The sequence below is a fragment of the Anolis sagrei genome, chromosome 5, assembly GCF_037176765.1.
Source record: "Anolis sagrei isolate rAnoSag1 chromosome 5, rAnoSag1.mat, whole genome shotgun sequence".
NCBI lineage: Eukaryota > Metazoa > Chordata > Lepidosauria > Squamata > Dactyloidae > Anolis > Anolis sagrei.
The window spans coordinates 103,788,177-103,809,446 of NC_090025.1; the positions used below are offsets into that span (position 1 = coordinate 103,788,177).

Sequence of the window (21,270 nt, forward strand, 5' to 3'; positions counted from 1 at the left end):
AGACTGGGAAGGCATGGGTTGATCATTGGCTGGAGGAAGGAGAGAGAGGAAGGACCAGGACACATAGAAAATAGGTTTGTACAATCCGGCTGGAGGATGATCTGTTTTTGGTATCCACATTTTGATGGGTACCCAGATCCATTTTCAAGATCTGCTAATTTTTCAATCTGCTAATTGAAAAATCTGTTTTCAGCTAGGCAGCCGAAAGATCAAGGAAGATCCGGCCCATTGGCAGGTATGAGGCACTTACAAGGCTCCCATTTCCATTCCTGGGATTCTTTCTTTTCAAGGGAGCCTGTGTTTCAGCAATGGGGTTAAGGAAGCACCTTTCCTGGGATCTTTTCCTATCTTCCTCTCAAGGGACTCTGGGTTTGAAGAATGGGTTAAGGAAGCATCCTTCCTGGGACCCTTTTCTTTTTTTTCCTTTCAAGGAAGTCTGGGTTCGAGCAACACGGTTAAGGAAGCAGTGCGTAAGACATGTCACAGCAATCTTCTGTTCTGATTGCCCCAACAGGAAGGACTCACAGGGAAACTCTATGCAAGCAGCATGCGGCAGCTTCTCAACGCGCCATGTGTTGCTGAAGAGGGAAAGAGGAGCCACGATCAGCTGCTGTGTGGTCCTGTTGCAGACAAAAAATGTGACAGCTGAGCCCTTACCGTTACAGCCATCTGAACAAGCCGAACAAGCTGGATTGGCCGAAAGGAACGGACCAAACCCAATCTGGTTTTGTTGTTGTTGTTGTTTTGTCGTGTCAGGAGCGACTTGAGAAACTGCAAGTCGCTTCTGGTGTGAGAAAATTGGCAGTCTGAAAGGACATTGCCCAGGGGACGCCTGGATGTTGTGATGTTTTAACATCCTTGTAGGAGATTTCTCTCATGTCACCGCATGAGAAGCTGGAGCTGATAGAGGGAGTTCATCCGCACACTCCCCGGATTTGAACCTGTGACCTGTCAGTCTTCAGTCCTGTTGGCACAGGGGCTTAACCCACAGCACCATTGGGGGCTCCTGTGCACAAACTGAATCTGTCATATCCTTATAAGGAAATGTTTTTGGAAAAATGTCGGCCCCTGAAAATCAGGAACATATATAAGCTAATGAATTCTTTGTCACCAAGGACTGTGGTTTCTATATATCATCACACTGTAAGTTCTCTTTTTGCACAAAATGTTCTAACACACCCTTGTTTTCTAACCTTCCCAACCTGTGTCTGCTTTTAGCTAATAGAACCTCAAAAAGGGGGCACCCATGAAAGGGTTTGCCTGTAGCATATCTGAGGCATAGGCAAAGAAATCTTTGAATTCAACCTTCGAAAACTAGCTTAGAGCCAGGGCAAGATCGTTCAAAAGAAAGTCATGAATATTGCCCGAAGTTCCCAAAATAATAAAGCCAATTTTTCACATATTAATTTCTGTTGTATCTGCCGTGGGAATTATGTATTAATCAAGTATGATCCCTTTACCTAATGTTATTGCCATGTGTTTCCATTTCTCTGGTGATGAGGAAGGGTTTGTGCTTGCTTGGGACTCTACTAAATTCATTGTTGCCATTCATTTTTGAAATGATAAAATCCCTCTGTGTATTTTTGTTAGATGGCATGAGTCAAAGTAACTGGGAGACACCAGAAAGAGACGAATGTTAGAAAGAGAAAACATATAATGTGTCATTGTTTAAAACCTCCAAAAAAGGAGATTCCACCACTCCCTGAGGGAACATATTCACTGCCTTTGAGAGTGACAGAGTCTCTTTCTTCGGAAGTCTTTAAACAGAAGTTAGATGGTTTTCTTGCTAAATAGTAAAGAAGTTATTTCTGATGTTTAAGTAGACTCTCTTTTCTTGTAATTTGAACCTACCCATTTGTGTACTACTCTCTGGAACATTAGAAAACAAGCTCACTACATCTTCAACATGACACCCTTTCAGATGTTTAAAGATGACTACAAAGGCAGCTCTGAGTTTTCTCTTCTCTAATTCTAAACATATACAGCTTCCTAATTATATCTTAAGGCTTAGCTCTACTGGATGTGTTCTAGATTCTCTGCATCCTTCTTGACCTGTGCCACCCAGAACTGGACACAATACTCCAAGTGAAGTCTGACCAAAACAGAACAGAGCGGCAGAACATTCGGTTTCCATGCAGTTGTTCCTTTCAGTCATACAGATTCAGACATATGCATGCTACAGCTTTGGCACACATAAAATGTTTTGTATCTATCTATAAAAGTCTAATGTAAATGAGTCCCCAATGAAATTATATGAATGATGTGTGTCTGTATAAAAATAATGAAGTTAATAATGGGAATATAAGAAGACATAAAAGCAATAGTTTGCCCTGGTTCCCAATGGTATTCTGAGCTGAGACACTGTGTAGTTACTATAATGTAGCTAGCTAATAGCTACTGTGAGAGCCAATGTGCAATGGTGGTCTCAGTGCTGGACTGGAACTCTGGAGACAAGAAATTTGATCCCTGTTCAGTCATGGAAGTCTACTGGGTGACCATGAGCAAGCCATGCTTTCTCAGATTCAGAGAAAGACAACGGCAAACCCACTCTGAAAGTGTCTTGTTGAAAACCCCATGCCTTAGGATGACCATAAATTGGAAGCAACTTGAAAGTACATATAGAATCATAGAGTTAGTCTCATCAAAGCAGAACAAAATAGAACTATGACTCTCTTCAGTCTAAACCAGTGGTTCCCAACCTTTGGTCCTCCAGGTGTTTTGGACTTCAGCTTTCACAATTTCTAACAGCTTGTAAACTGGCTGGGGTTTCTGGGAGTTGAAGTCCAAAACACTTGCAGGACCAAAGGTTAGGAACCACTAGTTTAGGCTTCTATTGATGCATCTTAGGATTGCATTGGCTGTTTTAGCTGCTGCATCACACTGTTGACTCATATTCAACTTGTGGTCTACTAAGCCCCTTCTATACTGCCATATAAGACCCAGATTATCTGCTTTGATCTGGATTAAATGGCAGTGTAGATTCATATAAATGGCAGTGTAGACTCAGAGTAAAGAAAGGGGCAAAGAAGACAGTGCCATCTTGTCTTCAGTGTCTCCCAACTGCTAAGAGTAGCAGTTGGGAGCCCCTCCCCCCAACACCAACTGCTACTCTGGGACCAGAGTAAAGAGGGATCCAGAAAGATATTGAATTTATTTTATTTATTGTATTGTATATTACTTGTAAGTCGCTCTAAATCCCCTTTGGGGTGAGAAGGGCGGCATATAAATCTATATAAATAAATCTATACCTATATAAATAAAAATGTAATGTTTGTTTGTGGGATTAACATAACGCAAAAACCACTGGACGAATTGCCACCAAATTTGGCCACAAGACACCTACTAACCCAAGGAGTGACCATTGCTTAAAAAATTATTTTTTTCATTTGGGAGTTGTAGTTGTTGATATTTATAGTTCACCTACAATCAAAGAGCATTCTGAACTCCACCAATGATGGAATTGAACCAAACTTGGCACACAGGACTCCTATGACCAACAGAAAACACTAGAAGAGTTTGGTGGGCATTGACCTTGAGTTTTGGCGTTGTAGTACATCTACTTCCAGTGAGCACTGTGGATTCAAACAATTAAGGATCTGGACCAAACTTGGCATGAATATTCCATATGACCAAACATGAACACAGATGGAGTTTGGGGGAAATAGACCTTGACATTTGGGAGTTGTAGTTACTGGGATTTATAGTTCACCTACAATCAAAGAGCATCACCAACGACAGCATTGGGGCAAACTTCCCACACAGAACCCCCGCATGACCAACAGAAAATACTTAAGGCCATCCAGTCCAACTCCCTTCACAAGGGCAAGAAAACGTAATCAAATACTGTTTACCCACAAGCATAAAGAAATTACATATATTAGAAACCAACACTTTCTCATTACTTTATTTTCTAGATGACCAGACTTGGCCACAGCAACGCGTGGCAGGGGACAGCTAGTGTCATAAATAAATACATACATACATACATACAAGTTCAAAGCAGACGATGTGGATTATCGTCTTTGATAATCTGGATTATATGGCAGTGTAGAAGGGGCCTAAGATTCCTTGACCCCTTTCACATATACAGTTTTCAAGCCCGGTGTCACCCATCCTATCTCTGTGCATTTCATTTTTATTACCCAAGTGCATTTCTCCCTGTTAAAATTCATTTTGTTAGCTTTGGCCTAGCTCTCTAATCTGTTAAAGTTGTTTTGGATTCTGATCCTGTCTATCCTTCCCAATTCGCTCTCTTCTGCAAATTAATCAGCATGTGCTCCATTTCATCATCCAAATCAGGGATAAAGCTGTTGAATAGCACTGATAAAGAAGTTAAATAACACATCGGCTACTGAATGAGCTATGTTTCATTAATGTATTTAAGCCAGTGGCCACCAGAATGTCAGTAATCTAATTATATATAATATCAAAAGCTCTCTTTCTCTGTTTTGAGCCTTCTGTTCATTTTTTATTTTTATCTGTAAAGAAATTAGCCCTTGACACTTTATCTTAGGCCCGTCGCAAACTAGGTTCTTGCTGGAGAAAACCTTGCTAGCACGTCCCTGACGTCATGAGCCTGTGCCTCTCTCCCCGCCCCTTTCTCCGCCCCTTTCTCTTTGCGAGCGTGGTTTTTCCTTTGCTAGGGCAGCATTGCCCGCATTTTCTCTCAGTTGAATTATGCCAACTGAGAGAAAATGCGGGCAATGCTGCCCTAGCAGAGGAAAAACCACGCTCGCATGGAGAAAGGGGCAGAGAAAGGGGCGGGGAGAGAGGCGGAGTCTCGTGACATCAGGGACTTGCTAGCAAGGTTTCTCTCGCAGGAACAGAGTTTGCGACGGACCTAAGAGTTACCCTACAGCAGGCCAAACCCTTAGATGGACCACCCCTCCTCCATGCTGAAGGAGAAACCCTTCCCTGCCCTCCTGCCATTCTCATGGGAATGGCGCAAAGCTGGAGCGGGCTTAAGCTTGCTAGCAGCCAGCTTTTTGCGGGCCACATCTGGCCCACGGCTCGCATGTTGCGCAGGCCTGCCCTACAGCCTTAACTACTGTAAAAGGAGAATGGTCCTGTCGAGGACAATTATACAGACTGGCAAAGAAACTTCTGAAGAACTATTTCACCTCACTGGGGATTTCTTGGAATTTCTTGCATATCTAAAGCATGAGTAAATGGGAGCTTTGCCCTGACTTTTAACTATTGCCTCACCCCATCTTAAACATGACAGACAGACACTTGGAAAGCCCAGCAGACCATAGCATCTGAACAATGAACAGAAGCCATATGAGAACCTATTAAAGGTATCTAGATGGTGTCTCTTAAGCCATTCCAATCATTTCTGAATGTCAATGGATTCAATTTCTCCCTCCCCATCCCACTCCCAAATGCTGTAACGTGCAAACCCATGTAAGATGACACAACGTGCCTCAAAAAGGAGAGTAGGCATTTACGTTTTTTTGAAGTTAAAAATAACCCCATAGCAACAAATGAGTGATAACAGGTTCTACTGAGACGTGCGGAACAAAGCTCTTTCGCTGCTTAAAAAATAGAAAAAGCACATAAAAACACCCAGGGCTTTCATACGTAAGCTTTTTCTATTTTATGTATAAAACATTATCTTAATCAACTCAAGGAGTCATCCTCTATTGCCCCTTCATCTAAATTACATATTTATAGATTTATAATTGGCTCGAACAGAATTTTTCCCCTTTCTTATAATACTAGAACAAAGAGCCACTCCATGAAATAGACTGGCAATACGATGAAGACTGAGATGCAGCAAATAATTAAATTATGAGCTTAAGTGCTACCTGTGATGTAATTATGGCCATGGGCATAAAATTCAAAAGTAGATAAAGTGAGAATTATCAATGATTACTAGCCATAACGGCTATATATATTTAGTGGGTTAGTTCTAAAGACACATTCTGGTTATGTTCTAAATTGCTGTCACCTAATTGTGGAGCTCTTATCTTATAAAATAGAAGAAAAACTGGCTAATAATACTCCCCGAGAAGTAGAATAAAGTTAGAAGTCATGTTTGGAATGCCATTTAAGAATTAAATGAAGGAATTGTCTATATTTTATTATGTAGTGGATAATCTCCAACTTAACACTAACAACTGGGGTGTGTCCCTGTTGGTGCTTTTGAAACCATCAACCAAGATATCCTTCTGGAATGCATAGCGGATTTGGGAATTGGAGGCACCATGTTGCAGTGACTACAGTCATACTTCTCAGGCAGGTTCCAAATGGTGACACATGGGGATAGCTGTTCCTCCAAAAAGGAGCTGTTATATGGTGTCCCACAAGGTGTGATTCTATCCCCAATGTCCTTTAATATTTACATGAAGCCACTGGAGAGATCATCCATAAGAATGGGGCAGGATGTTATCAGTATGCTGATGACACCCCAATATATTTCTCCATGCCTTCAAGAACAGCTTCAGCTAAAGATAGTGTTTCTCCTCTGAATAAATGTATGGAGGAGCAATGGGCTGGATGGGGAAAAACAAATTGCAACTGAATCCAGAGAAAACAGGGTGCTTGCCACCAAGGGTCCTAATCTGGAGATGGAAGTGTGCCAACCAGTTCTGGATGGGGTTACACTCTCCCTGAAAGACTGTGTTCGCAGCTGTGGGAATGTTCCTGGATCTGCCTCTCCAAATGTCAGCCCAGGTAGATGCAATTGTCAGGAGTGCTTATTATGCCAGCTGCACCCTTTCCTAGATTTGGGGGACCTGAAAATGGTAATACATGCACCAATAACCTCAAAATTGGACTTCTGTAATGCATTTTACATTGGGCTACATTTGTACCAAGTTTGGAAATTCCAGTTGGTTCAAAATACGGCAGCCGGATTGGTTATAGGAACATATAGGAGTGACCATATTATACCTATTCCAAAGTCACTCCATTGGCTGCAAATTATTTTCCAATCAAAGTACAAAGTTTTGGTTTTGACACTTAAAGTCTGACATGGTTTGGTTCCAGGTTACCTACAGGATCACCTTCTCCCATACAATCTGCTCCAACCAGCCAGAATCTGACTGGCAACCATAACCCACAGGACTTTTTCATCGGCTGCTGCATGACTGTGGAATGACCTGCTAGATATGACAACTAAATCAGTTGTCAGAATCTCTTCCAGCAGGCCTATCCAGTCAATTTTAACTTGTAAACCTAACTTTGATATTATCAGTAATTTTAATCTGCATTTTACCTGTGCATATTTGTTACAAGTATTTTAGTAGTGATCTGTTTTATCATGTTGTATCTCACTTTGTGCAACAAGGAGATGCGGGTAATAAATAAATTATGATGGTGATGTTAAAGATGAAAACAAGATTTAAAGTTAATAGATACCATCAGTACCCCACCATGACAATACCTGTCTATGGTGGAGAGATTGTGTGCTAGGAAAATGAAAATTTATAAAGAAATGGGGTGGCGTTAAAAGATATGTAGCAAGAGCAGTCAAACAATATAATGCCAAAACTGACAGAATAATATCAATAAGACCTCTGGGAAAATTTATCAATATAACTATAACCCATGTTTTTGCTCCAATTGCAATGACAGGGGCGGGGGGGGGGACTTGAAAGAGTCTAGGGGGGATGACAGGAGGAAATTGATCACACAAGAAAACAATTGTTAATGATAGGTGATTTGGGGTGCAAAAGCAGGTGAAAATTAAAGACTGGAGAAAATTTTAGCCTAAGATCAAAAAATGAAGCATGAAAACGGCTGACTGAATTTTGTGAGGCCAACAGTTTTTTCATCACTAACGTATTCTTCAAGTGACCAAAGAGGTGACTATACCAAGAACATTTCCTGATGGTGAATACAGAAATCATACATAATTGGAAGCAAAAGATGGAAAGGTTCCATTCTTTCTGCAAAAAAGCAGGTGCAGATTGAGGATCAGTCCATGAACTTCTGCTTTCAAAATCTAGATTAAAGCTAAAGAAGAACACTGAACCAACCATTATGGGAAGCACAAGCTAAAGAATATCCCGGTGGATTTGCACTATTCAGCCTAATTGACCACAAGCCAAAAGAGCTCTGGATTGAAGTTAAGGATGTTGTTAGGAAGGAATGCCAAAAGATTCAAAAATAAAAAGAAGTCTCCATTGATGACAGATGAAATTCTTCAAGCAGGTAAGCTCAGAAAAGACATAGAAGTATAAAGTGACAGATATAGAATCAGAATCCTGAATGCAACTGTTCAGCAACCTGTGAGCAGGGGCAAAGAGAACTTCTCAGAGAAAGATGAGAAAGAAAAAGAAAGTAAAAAAAAACCTCTCCCCAAGATTTGAGAAATCAAAGGGAAACTGTGAAAGTTACACGACTAGCAGGAGAATACTTTATACGACCAAGTGCAAACAAAAAGACAATTGAAACAATACACAGAAGAATTCTAGTACAATAGAGACCTAAAATTTCAGAAGTAAATCATCTTGTGCTTTTTAGATTATAGCTAAGATTTTTATTGTGTAGATCATGAGAAAAAACGGCTTGCTCTTAGAGAAATGGGTGTGCCTCAACATTTAATTGTCCTAATGTGTAGCCTGTAGTCAGGTTAAGAGGCCATGAGGACAGAACAAAGAGAAACAAAGTAGTTTCCTATTGGCGAGCATTTTATCACCCCGTCTGTTTAACCTGTACACTATTATTATTATTATTATTATTATTATTATTATTTGCATTTGTTAACCGCCACTCTCAGCCCGAAGGCGACTCGTGGCGGTGTACAGAACACAGAACATGAAGACAACAATTACAGTAGATCAGGGTCAAACACACATCTTACTAACAACAGCTAATTAAACTAAAAATCCGCTTCGTCTTGTTTGGGTCATAACCAGTCTCGTCGTCTTAGTCCATTCCGGTGGTCATTCCAAAACATAGCACTTAATTAAAGGCCTTTTCGAAGAGCCAGGTTTTTAGGCCCTTACGGAAGGCCATGAGGGAGGGCGCCTGTCTAATTTCAGCAGGGAGGGAGTTCCACAGCCGGGGGGCCACCACCGAGAAGGCCCGCTCTCTAGTCCCCGCCAAGCGTGCCTGTGAGGCAGGCGGGACCGAGAGAAGGGCCTCCCCGGATGATCTCAAGGTCCTCGTGGGCTGATAGGCCGAGATGCGGTACTCAAGGTATTTTGGGCCGGAACCGTTTAGGGCTTTGTAGGTTAGCACCAGCACCTTGAATTGGGCCCGGTAGCTAATCGGCAGCCAGTGGAGCTGGGACAGCAAGGGCGTTGTGCGCTCCCTGCGCCCCGCTCCGGTTAACAACATGGCTGCCGCGCGCTGGACTAGCTGGAGCTTCCGGGCCGTCTTCAAGGGCAGCCCCACGTAGAGAGCGTTGCAGTAGTCGAGGCGGGATGTGACCAAAGCGTGTACCACCGTGGCCAAGTCAGACTTCCCAAGATACGGGCGCAGCTGGCGCACAAGCCGAAGCTGTGCAAATGCTCCCCTGGTCACCGCCGAAACCTGGGGATCCAGGCTCAGCGATGAATCCAGGGTCACACCCAAGCTGCGAACCTGCGCCTTCAAGGGGAGTGCGACCCCGTCCAGCACAGGCTGTAACCCTATACCCTGTTCGGCCTTGCGACTGACCAGGAGTATCTCTGTCTTGTCTGGATTTAATTTCAGTTTGTTCGCCCTCATCCAGACCGTCACAGCGGCCAGGCACCGGTTCAGGACTTCGACAGCCTCCTTAGTAGCAGGTGGGAAGGAGTGACAGAGTTGGACGTCATCTGCGTACAGGTGACACCGCACCCCGAAACTCCGGATGATCTCACCCAGCGGCTTCATGTAGATGTTAAACAGCATGGGGGACAGTATGGAGCCCTGAGGAACACCACAGGTCAAAGGCTGTGGTGTTGAACAGGAGTCCCCCAATAACACCTTCTGGGTACGACCCTCCAGAAATGACTGGAGCCACCGCAAGGCGGTGCCCCCAAGACCCATCTCTGCAAGGCGTCCCAGAAGAATACCGTGGTCGACGGTATCGAAGGCCGCTGAGAGGTCCAGAAGCACCAACAGGGACACACTCCCCCTGTCTAGCTCCCGGCGGAGATCATCCACTAAGGCGACCAAGACCGTCTCGGTACCATGTCCCGGTCTGAAGCCAGACTGTGCCGGATCCAGATAATCCGTGTCTCTCAAGAATACCTGGAGTTGTGAGGCCACCACGCTTTCCATGACTTTGCCCAAGAAGGGAAGATTGGAAACAGGCCGAAAGTTGTCAAATTTAGTGGGGTCCAGTGATGGTTTCTTCAACAGCGGCTTTATAATAGCCTGTTTTAGGCTCGCTGGAATCGTGCCTTCCCGAAGGGAGGCATTAACCACCACCGTTACCCACTCAGCCAATCCCCCTCTGGCCTCTTTCAGAAGCCAGGATGGGCAGGGGTCTAGGATGGACACTAAGCATATGATATGTAAAGAAGGAGTGGACTTGGTAGGGGATGGAAGGAATATTAACAATTTTAGATATGTAGATGAGACTGTACCACGAGCAGGAAATAGTAAAAGCTTGGAAAGATTATGGAACAAAATCAAGGCTGGAAGTATAAGTGCAGATTTACAGCTGGATATTAAGAAAACAAAAATGAGGACGGCAGATGACTTGCATAACTTTAAAGTATAAAACGATAATACTGAAATAGTTCAATATTTGTGTCTAGGTCAGTAGTTCTCAACCTTGAGGTTGGGACCCCGAGGGGGGTCGTGAGGGGGTGTCAGAGGGGTATTTTCTGTTGGTCATGGGGGTTCTGTGTGGGAAGTCTGTCCCGATTCTATCGTTGGTGAGGTTCAAAATATTCTTTGATTGTAGGTGAACTTTACATCCCAGCAACTACAACTCCAAAATGTCAAGGTCTATTTCCCCCAAACTCTACTAGTGTTTACATTTGGGCATATTGAGTATTTGTGCCAAGTTTGGTCCAGATACAGCATTGTTTAAGTCCACAGTGCTCTCAGGATGTAGGTGAACTACAACTCCAAAACTCAAGGTCAGTGCACACCAAACCCTTCCAGTATTTTCTGTTGGTCAGACGATTTCTGTGTGCCAAGTTAGGTTCTGTTCTATCGTTGGTGGAGTTTAGAAGGCTCTTTGATTGTAGGTGAACTATAAATCCCAGCAACTACAACTTCCAAATGACAAAATCAATCCCGCCTCACCAGTATTCAAATTTGGGCATATTGGGTATTTGTGCCAAATTTGGTCCAGTGAATGAAAATACATCCTGCATATCCGATATTCATATGACAATACATAACAGTAGCAAAATTACAGTTATGAAGTAGCAATGGAAATAATTTTATGGTTGGTGGTCAACACAACATGAGGAACTGTTTGGGCATCTAATTATGCCCTCCCTGTAAGCCGCCCTGAGTCCCCCTAGGGGTGAGAAGGGCGGGGTATAAGTGAATGAAATAAATAAATAATAAATAAGGGGTCGCGGCATTCGGAAGGTTGAGAACCACTGGTCTAGGTTATGTTGGGATACAAATCTTCCCCCATTCCCTTAGAAGCTTTGGGATATATTGTCTTGATACTTCTAACAGAAATAAGGGATTGGTCTCTGATATTTATAAAGCAATCATTGAGGTTACATATGGTCCAGAAAAAATGTAAAGAAGCTTGGGATTTTGAGCTTAGGGTGATCACTGGAAATAAATGGGATAAGAACTAGAGATCTGTAAAGGAGGTTACTATTAGAGAAATACATCATTGGTATGTGTGCCCTTGAAGATTATATAGCAAACTGTGTTCCCTGAAACCAAGCATCATAGGGTAGGCTTGTGCAATTAGGCCAAAAGGCATGTCATTTCAGGGTACATTTTGAGCTAATGAGGGGTTGTGTTTACCGCGAAGTTACTTGAATCAGGAGGAGTGTTGCCCTTTTCATTCAGCAAAAATTCGGCCCATTGGCTACAATGGGAAACTTTAAAGCAGGTATCCTCAAACTGTGGCCCTCCAGCTGTTTTGACCTTCAACTTCCAGAATTCCTAACAATTGAATAAGCTCGCTAGGGCTTCTGGGAGTTGGAAGCCCAAACAGCTGGAAGGCTGCAGTTTGAGGATGCTTGCTTTAAAGGCTCAGTCCTTAGTCATTATAAGGCTTTTCTGCATGCAGGCATGTAGCATGGGGGGGGGGGGGGCTTGAGGGACTTCAGCCCCCCCCCCCCCCCCCCGAAATTCTCATGGTGGTTCGCGAAAAGGCCTTACTGGTGCATTATTTAAACTGTTATGTTTATTCATATCATGATCTGATCACCATACTCAATATATCCCATATGCATGGGGGTATTGGGGTAACGATACAAAAGGTTTGCTAGGGTAGACCCTCTTTCACTCGGACTCAGCCCCCCCCCCCCGAAACAAACTCAGCCCCCCCACCCGAATCAAAATCCTGGCTACAGGCCTGTTTGCATGAAATCTACCTCAGTTTTAGATCCCATTTACAATTGCAGGCACGCCAAGTTTCAAAACAATTCACCAGTCTACTGATTTTTTAAGAATTGTTCTAAGTTTTTACCATAACATTTTTTTAAAAAGAAGACAAACTGCAAGAGGGGGTTCTGGGAATTGCAGTTGCCAGTTGTGTCCATTCTCAGCTAATCTGAGCATTGACACAATCAGGTTTTTTACTGCCTGAGAAAAAGGGAGAAAGAAACTTCAACCCCATCATGCTCTGAGAGGAACTCAGAGACTTTTCAATGCCTGCCCCATGCAAGTGATGCTGGGAAAGTGAAAATCTTTAAAAACGTGAAAGAAGGAAGAATTTCTGGGTTCACAGTGCTTAGGGACAGGGTTAGAATTCTGTGGGGGAAAAAACAGGGACAGGGTTAGGGTTCTGCCGAGGGGGGAGTGTTTGTTTAAAGGGTTTCATAACAAAACAAAACAAAAAACCCTGGTAACCGCTGCTATATAAAACCAAGAACTGTCAGAAAGATTCTGGAGATGCTGTAATGATATTGGTTCACGTATGTAGTTTGCTACCATAAAATAATCCCAATCTTGACTGGTTTAACAAAATATCAGAATATACATTTTCAAATTACTTTACTGATCAAAGAAGGAAATGAAAATGCTCTGTAAAAAGAGCGTATAACTACCTTCCTGTATATAAAATCGAGAGAATTCACAAGGTTTATATGTTAATTGTTGGTTGCATTATTAGAGAAACTGACATACAAAATTAATTGCCAAAGCTGAAATAACTGGAGTCACCTTGAGACTGTATGGCATCTGTTTATAACATATCTGACGCGCATACGTTCTAGACAGGAGCCAGCACTGTACTGCATAGTATTCTGGATTGTACCATGATGAGAGGTTTTTTTATCTATATATATTGCCCTTGATTGTATTGTCTGATTACACTTTGAATCATGGAAAGTTGTCTACGGAGAGGGAGAGTGGGTAGAGGGTAATTTCCTGGATTCAGCTCTGAACCTGGAGAGTATCAGCAGTGTCCAGGAGTGTGTTTGCAAAGTTAAAGCTTGTACGCCAACTGCACCCATCCCTGGAGAAGTCTGATTTGACCCAGTTGGACTACTGTAATGCGCTCTACATGGGATTGCCTTTGAAAAGTGCTCGGAAACTTCAGTTGGTCCAAAGAGCAGCAGCCAGACTGCTAACTGGGACTGATTCTCTATCTGTGGAGCATCAGTGGTGGAAGATATCACACATGTACTGTATATTTGTAACCAATACCTCGGGACATACATTATACAAAAGACGAACTGAGATTCTTACATTAAAACAACATTTTTATGCTAAAATCACCTACAAAACGGCCCTTTTTCTATTTAAAGCAACACAGCTGAGAACTGCATATTGAGGTAAACTGTAGAGGTGATGCAGATATTTGATCTGGATTGAGACCTTGTTAACAGCTTGCTTATTTTAACTTATGTTGTACTGTGGGTTGTATGCTGTATGTGTAGGTGTTAAATGTGTTTGTCAAACGTTTTGATCCAGCCAATGGGTTAATCAATAAAACGTACTACAACTAACTGGGGCTGGTGAGAGGGAGCCTACTACTCCACTGTTGCGAGAGCTCCACTGGCTGCCAACACATTTCCGAGCACAATTCAAAATGCTGGTTTTGACCTACAAAGCCCTACATGGCTGCAGTCAGAAATCTGAAGGGACACATCTCTTTCTTTAAACCTGGGAGACATCTACCATCTATTGGGGAGGGCCTTCTCTCGGTCCCACCACCCACTCAAACATATTTGGTGGGAACACAGGAAAGGGCCTTTTGGGGGGCTGCTCCCAAGCTGTAGAACTCCCTCCCAAGAGAAACCAGAATGGTCTTCTGCAAGCATGCCAAGACCTTCATCTGCCAACAGGCTTTTGGGGATGGATAAGGGGAGGCTCTGGAGGGGGAAGGTGGGATTGAGAGTGAGACATGAGTGTTAAAAGCCATTTTAATGTATTTGCTGCATTTTAAATCTGTTCTTATCACACTGTTATTATTTAATTTATTATTTAAGTCATGGTCCTCTGCCATAAACTCAGCTGGACTGGCCACTTTACCCAAATGCCCAATCACAGTCTCCCAAAGCTACTCTACTACTTAAAATCAGTTTTAAGAATGTTAACGGTTTATTTTTTAATACCATTAATAATGAATTCTATTTTAATGTTTGTATGTTCTTTGCGGTTTAAAATTATATTGCATTGTTTTTAACGCTATCCTCTTTGAGCCTCTTGTTTGGAATAATAATAATAATAATATAGATTCTGAAATACAACACCGCCTGAGCTGTGCGAGTGCAGCATTTTTCCGAATGAAGCAGAGTGTGTTTGAGGACCATAGGGATACCAAGGTGCTTGTTTATAAAGCTATTGTCCTCCCAACCCTGCTATATGCCTGCAAGACGTCACATGCAACTCCTAGAACTATTGCATCGGAGTTGCCTCTGAAAAATCCTGTGAATCTCTTGGGAAGACAAGCGGACAAATGTCAGCATGTTGGAGGAAGCAAAGATCGCCAGCATTGAAGCGATGGTCCTCCGCCATCAACTCCACTGGACCGGCCACTTTGTCCGGATGCCCGACCACCGTCTCCCAAAGTAGTTGCTCTACTCTGAACTCAAGACCGAAGTAAGCGGTTGGACTGGATGGCCCACAAGGTTTCTTCCAACTCTATCATTCTATAATTCTATGGTACTGTTCCGTCTCCCAATAAACCTGTTTTGTTTCAGGGCTGTTGCAGTTTTGAAAAGCCTGCAGAGTTAGCAGCCAGTGGCAGGAAGGCCAGTTTGCAGGCTCTCTGCAATGATTGGCCCAGAGAGTAACTTTTGAGCCCGGCCCTTTTACCAGGTCAGACTTCCATTTTGGAGCCTTCCCTGCCCCATTCAGTTCTAAAGAAGCAATTGGATGTGCCAGAGGCCTGTTCAGGAAGCTCCGAGAAATCATTGCAAGTACTAAAATAAAACAAATATATTGAGTAATTGAGACCTATAGATAGATAGAGTCATGGAGTTATTGAGCTATAGGGAACAATTGAATACAGATAGAGTTTATTATGCTATAGAGAAATTATAGATAGATCAATAGAAGAGCTATTGAGTATTTAGATAGATAGTATTGGGCATTTGCCTCCAAAGCTGATTTTGAGTAATAGATAGGAGAAAAACCTGTTTTTTCTTACCATAGAGGCTCAAGATTAGGGTAGAAGAATTCCACAATTCATTATACCTTTTGGAGGAAAGCTGCCTCAATATCTGTACTCATTGACTGTTTGTAACATTAATAAGCTGAGCCAAGTCTACAACGACTTTGTTAATAAATACCCTGTTTGCTGTTTTAAATCTGAAGTGGACTCAGTTACTCAGAAGGTTTGAGCCTCAAAAGAAAGACCCCAGCGGTCCGCCCAGGCAAAGAGAGTAGCACATCATAAGGTGTTTGGGTGTGACGGCACAGGTACTGTGTCATTTAACTTGAGTAGACTGATTTTGTCTTTCTTTCTTGTTTGACAAATGACCATGATTCAGTAGTAAGCAGTTATAAGTACAGGCCAACCATATTTTATTACGATTTTAAACTGGGTTATATTTTGAAACAGTCTCAAGTAATATCAAACAATTCCTGAAAGATTGCAATGCTTGAGACTACTCATTAAATTGAGTCATTTTTTTCAAGACCAAAACTAAGTATATTTCCCTTTATCTCTAGATTGGACTACTGTAATGCGCTCTACATGGGGCTGCCCTTGAAAACGGCTCGGAAATTTCAACTGGTCCAACGGGCAGCGGCCAGGATGTTAACTGGTGCTCCTTACAGAGAGAGGTCAACGCTTCTGTTCAAGGAGCTTCACTGGCTGCCATTTATTTTCTGAGCCCAATTTAAGGTGCAGGTGCTTACCTACAAAGCCCTGAACGGTTTGGGACCATCCTATCTGCGTGACCGCATCTCTGTTTATGAACCCACGCGCTCACTTCGTTCATCCGGAGAGACCCTGCTCGTGATTCCGCCCGCATCGCAGGCGCGTTGGTGGGGACACGAGACAGGACCTTTTCTGTGGTGGCCCCCCGACTCTGGAACACCCTCCCCAAAGATCTTAGACAGGCCCCTACATTGGCAGTCTTTAGAAAGAACTTGACAACCTGGCTGTTCCGATGTGCCTTTCCAGAATAGGAAATCTCCAATACCAAGTCCCAGAAGCACTTTATTAGAATTAAGATTGCCACACTCTGCACACTGCACTTACCCTATAATCCTTACATATCACCTGTCACATCAGCACTTTAATTCTGTACCCATTACTCTGGCCTGGCCCAGTTTTATTGTGTCTTAGTGTATTGTTTATTGCTTGTTGTTTATATTGCTTTAATTGTTTTTAATTTGCTTTAGGTTTTGTATTGTTATGTTGTGTGTTGAGGCCTTGGCCTTTGTAAGCCGCATCGAGTCCTTCGGGAGATGCTAGCGGGGTACAAATAAAGTTAATAATAATTATTATTATCATGCTGCCCTGGAGACTAGGACAGGGAACAATGGCTTCAAACTACAAGAAAGGAGATCCCATCTGAACATTAGGAAGAAATTCCTGACTGTGAGAGCTGTTCAGCAGTGGAACTCTCTACCCTGGAGTGTGGTGGAGGCTCCTTCTTTGGAAGCTTTTAAACAGAGGCTGGATGGCCATCTGTCGGGGGTGCTTTGAATGCAATTTTCTTGCTTCTTGGCAGAATGGGGTTGCACTGGATGGCCCACAAGGTCTCTTCCAACTCTATGATTCTATAAGCAAAACACCCTCCAAGCTCCACAGAAGGAGCCCCCAACACACTCTGAGGCAGAGAGTTGGAAGAGACCACACGGCCCATTTAGTCCATCATCTTGCCATGCAGGAAAAGCACAACTAAAACACTCCTGACAAGTGCCACCCAGCCTCTGTTTAAAAGCTTCTAAGGAAGGAGCTTCCACCACACTCCAAGACAGAGAGTTCCCCTCTTGAACAAATCTTACAGTCAGGATCTTCTTCCTAATGAGAGGAAGCACCACAAAGCCTGGGTACACGTCAGGCCACGGACTGAAGCATGGCCTTGGATGGGGCCAGCCAGCCCGATCTTTCTGCTAGGCAGGTAAAGCACAAGCAAAGCACCCCTGACAGATGACCATCCAGCCTCTGTTTAAAAGCTTCCAAGGAAAGCGCTTCCACCACATTTCCAGGCAGAGAGTTCCACTCTTGAACAGATCTGTTCGGCAGGTAAAACACAAGCAAAGCACCTTCCAAGCTCCATAGAAGGAGCCCCCAACACACTCCTAGGCAGAGAGTTGGGAGAGTCCAAATGGACCATCTAGTTCTTCCTCCTGCCAAGCAGGAAAAGCACAATCAAAGCACCCCCAACAGATGGCTGTTTAAAAGCTTCCAAGGAAGGAGCTTCCACCACACTCCCAGGCAGAGAGTTCCACTCTTGAACAGATTTTACAGTCAGGATGTTCTTCCTAATGAAAGGATGCCAGGTTCACGTGAGGCCATGGACTGAAGCATGGCCTTGGATGGGGCCAGCCAGCCCGACCATTCTGCTGGGCGGATAAAGCACAAGCTTTCTGTCCCGGAGTGTGGTAGAGGCTCCTTCTTTGGAAGCTTTTCAACAGAGTCTGGATGGCCATCTGTCGGGGGTGCTCTGAATGCATTGTCCTGCTTCTTGGCAGGGGGTTGGACTGGATGACCCACGAGATCTCTTCCAACTCTATGGTTCTAATACTCATGAAGGCACCCCCTTTGCCCATTCTTTGAGCGGGAGTGTGAGGAGGCACCCGAGGGCTGACAGCTTGCAGATGTGCTCCGCCTGCCTGCCGCTATTTTGAGACGCTCCTCTTACAACCGGAGGAAGGAAGGAAGGAGGGAGGGAGGAAAGGGGGAGGGAGTTGCCATGCAGCCAACGCCATGGCTGTGAAACCTGCCTGGCATTGAAGCCCATGCAGGAGCAAGGCATTGCCCGGCCAGGTGAAGGCAAGAGGAAGCGGAGGGAGGGGAATGGAAGAGCCGCTTGGGACGGAGGCAGCTTTGCAGAGCGCGCGCGCGGCCCCCTTTCTCTCTCTCTCTCCCTCTCTCTCCCTCATTCTCCCTCCCTCCTTTCTCCCGCAGTCTCCGGACGGCCCGTGGCGCAGAGGAGGAGGACGCGGCTGTAGCCCCGGACCCCCAATTCCCCTTTCCTTGCTTCCTTACCTCAGCGCTTTCCGTCGCCGCGCTCTCCGCCATCTTCCTCCGGAGGAGCAGGCAGCGCGAGGAGTGCTTGGTGCCCATGCGAGCCCTCTTCGGAGGGCGCCGGGCAGCAGATCTCCTCGGCCGCGCGCCTCCCCGCCCTTGCCCAGCATCCAAGGCGCGCGCGGCGGAGGCTCCTGCTGATTAATGCTCCTGCTGCTTAGCGCGCGGCTCCTCCCGGGACGGGACAGGAGGACCAGGTGCAAGCTCAGCCCTGCAAAGGAAAAGTTGCACGCGCTGGTCTCGCCGAGCCGGTGCCTCCGTCCCTCCCGCTGGTGCTGCGGCTTCCTCCCCGCTCCTCTTCGCCTTCCCTCGGGCTCCGCAGCCTCCACGGTTCTGGCTGCCTTCCCTCACAAAGTCTCCTGTTGGATGTGGCCCCGCCCGCCGAAGCAAGGAGGCCCTGCGCGTGGGAGGGGGCGCTCCCTGCCTCCTTCGCGCTCGCGCCGGGACGCCTGTTGCTGCCTTGCCTCGCGGGAGAGGAAGCACCACCAAGGCTGGGTTCACGTCAGGCCATGGAAGGAGAGCATGGCCTTGGATGGGGACAGCCAGACCGACCATTCTGCTCGGCAGGTAAAGCACCCTCCAAGCTCCAATAGAAGGAGCCCCCAACACACTCTATAAGGCAGAGAGTTTAGTCCATCCTCCTGCCATGCAGGAAAAGCACCATCAAAGCACCCCCGACAGATGGCCATCCAGCCCCAGTTTAAAAGCTTCCAAGGAAGGAGCTTCCACCACACTCCCAGGCACAGAGTTCCACTCTTGAACAGATCTTACAGTCAGGATGTTCTTCCTCATGAGAGGAAGCACCACGAAGGCTGGGTTCATATGAGGCCATGGACTGAAGCATGGCCTTGGATGGGGACAGCCAGACCGACCATTCTGCTAGGCAGGTAAAGCACCCTCCAAGCTCCACAGAAGGAGCCCCCAACATACTCTGAGGCAGGGAGTTGGAGGAGACCACATGGCCCATTTAGTCCATCACCCTGCCATACAGGAAAAGCACAAGTAAAGCACCCCCGACAGATGGCCTTCCAGCCCCAGTTTAAAAGCTTCCAAGGAAGGAGCTTCCACCACACTCCCAGGCAGAGAGTTCCACTCTTGAACAGATCTTACAGTCAGGATGTGCTTCCTCATGAGAGGAAGCACCACGAAGGCTGGGTTCATGTCATGGAAGGAAGCATGGCCTTCGATGGGGACAGCCAGACCGACCATTCTGCTCAGCAGGTAAAGCACCCCCAAGCTCCACAGAAGGAGCCCCCAACACACTCTGAGGCACGGAGTTGGAGGAGACCACACGGCCCATTTAGTCCATCACCCTGCCATGCAGGAAAAGCACAATTAAAGCACCCCCGACAGATGGCCATCCAGCCCCAGTTTAAAAGCTTCCAAGGAAGGAGCTTCCACCACATTTTTCTCGGCAGGTAAAGCACAAGCAAAGCACCCTCCAAGCCCCATAGAAGGAGCCCCCAGCACACACCCAGGCAGAGAGTTGGAAGAGTCCACATGCCAAGCAGGAAAAGCACAACTAAAGCACCCCCGACAGATGACCATCCAGCCATTCAAGGAAGGAGCTTCCAACACACTCCCAGGCAGAGAGTTCCACTCTTGAACAGATCTTACAGTCAGGATGTTCCTCCTAATGAGAGGAAGTATCACGAAGGTTGGGTTCAAGTTAGGCCATGGACTGAAGCATGGCCTTGGATGGGGCCAGCCAGACCGACCATTCTGCTAGGCAGGTAAAGCACCGTCCAAGCTCCATAGAAGGAACCCCCAACACACTCCCGGGCAGAAAGTTGGAAGAGACCACATGGACCATCTAGTCCATCCCCCTGCCATGCAGGAAAAGCACAATTAAAGCACCCCTGACAGATGGCCATCCAGCCCCAGTTTAAAAGCTTCCAAGGAAGGAGCTTCCACCACACTCCCAGGCACAGAGTTCCACTCTTGAACAGATATTACAGTCAAGTTGTTCTTCCTAATGAGAGGAAACACCACGAAGGCTGGGTTCATGTCAGGCCATGGAAGGAAGCATAGCCTTGGATGGGGCCAGCCAGACCAAAAATTCTGCTAGGCAGGTAAAGCACCCTCCAAGCTCCACAGAAGGAGCCCCCAACACACTCTGAGGCAGAGAGTTGGAAGAGACCATAATGCCCATTTAGTCCACCCCCCTGCCATGCAGGAAAAGCACAATTAAAGCACCCCTGACAGATGGCCATCCAGCCTATGTTTAAAAGCATCCAAGGAAGGAGCTTCTACTACACTTCCAGGCAGAGAGTTCCACTCTTGAACAGATCTTACAGTCAGATGTTCTTCCTAATGAGAGGAAGCACCACAAAGTCTGGGTTCACGTCAGGCCATGGAAGGAAGTGTGGCCTTGGATGGGGACAGCCAGACTGACCATTCTGCTCGGCAGGTAAAGCACAAACAAAGCACCCTCCAAGCTCCACCACACTCCCAGGCAGAGAGTTCCCCTCCTGAACAGATCTGTTGGAGATGCTTTGAATGCAATATTCCTGCTTCTTGGCAGGGGACTGGACTGGATGGCCCACGAA

General features: G+C 45.4%; 1 protein-coding gene across 1 annotated transcript in view; it reads right to left on the bottom strand.

The window, feature by feature from the left end:
- PRMT8 (protein arginine methyltransferase 8) overlaps positions 1 to 19,155 on the bottom strand; it is a 68,501-nt gene extending 49,346 nt beyond the window's left edge. The window contains exon 1 of the mRNA XM_060778079.2: positions 18,683 to 19,155. Coding sequence (XP_060634062.1) covers positions 18,683 to 18,760 — 78 coding nt within the window. The 5' untranslated portion in view covers positions 18,761 to 19,155. The remainder of the gene's footprint in view (positions 1 to 18,682) is intronic.
- Positions 19,156 to 21,270: the final 2,115 nt, after the last annotated feature.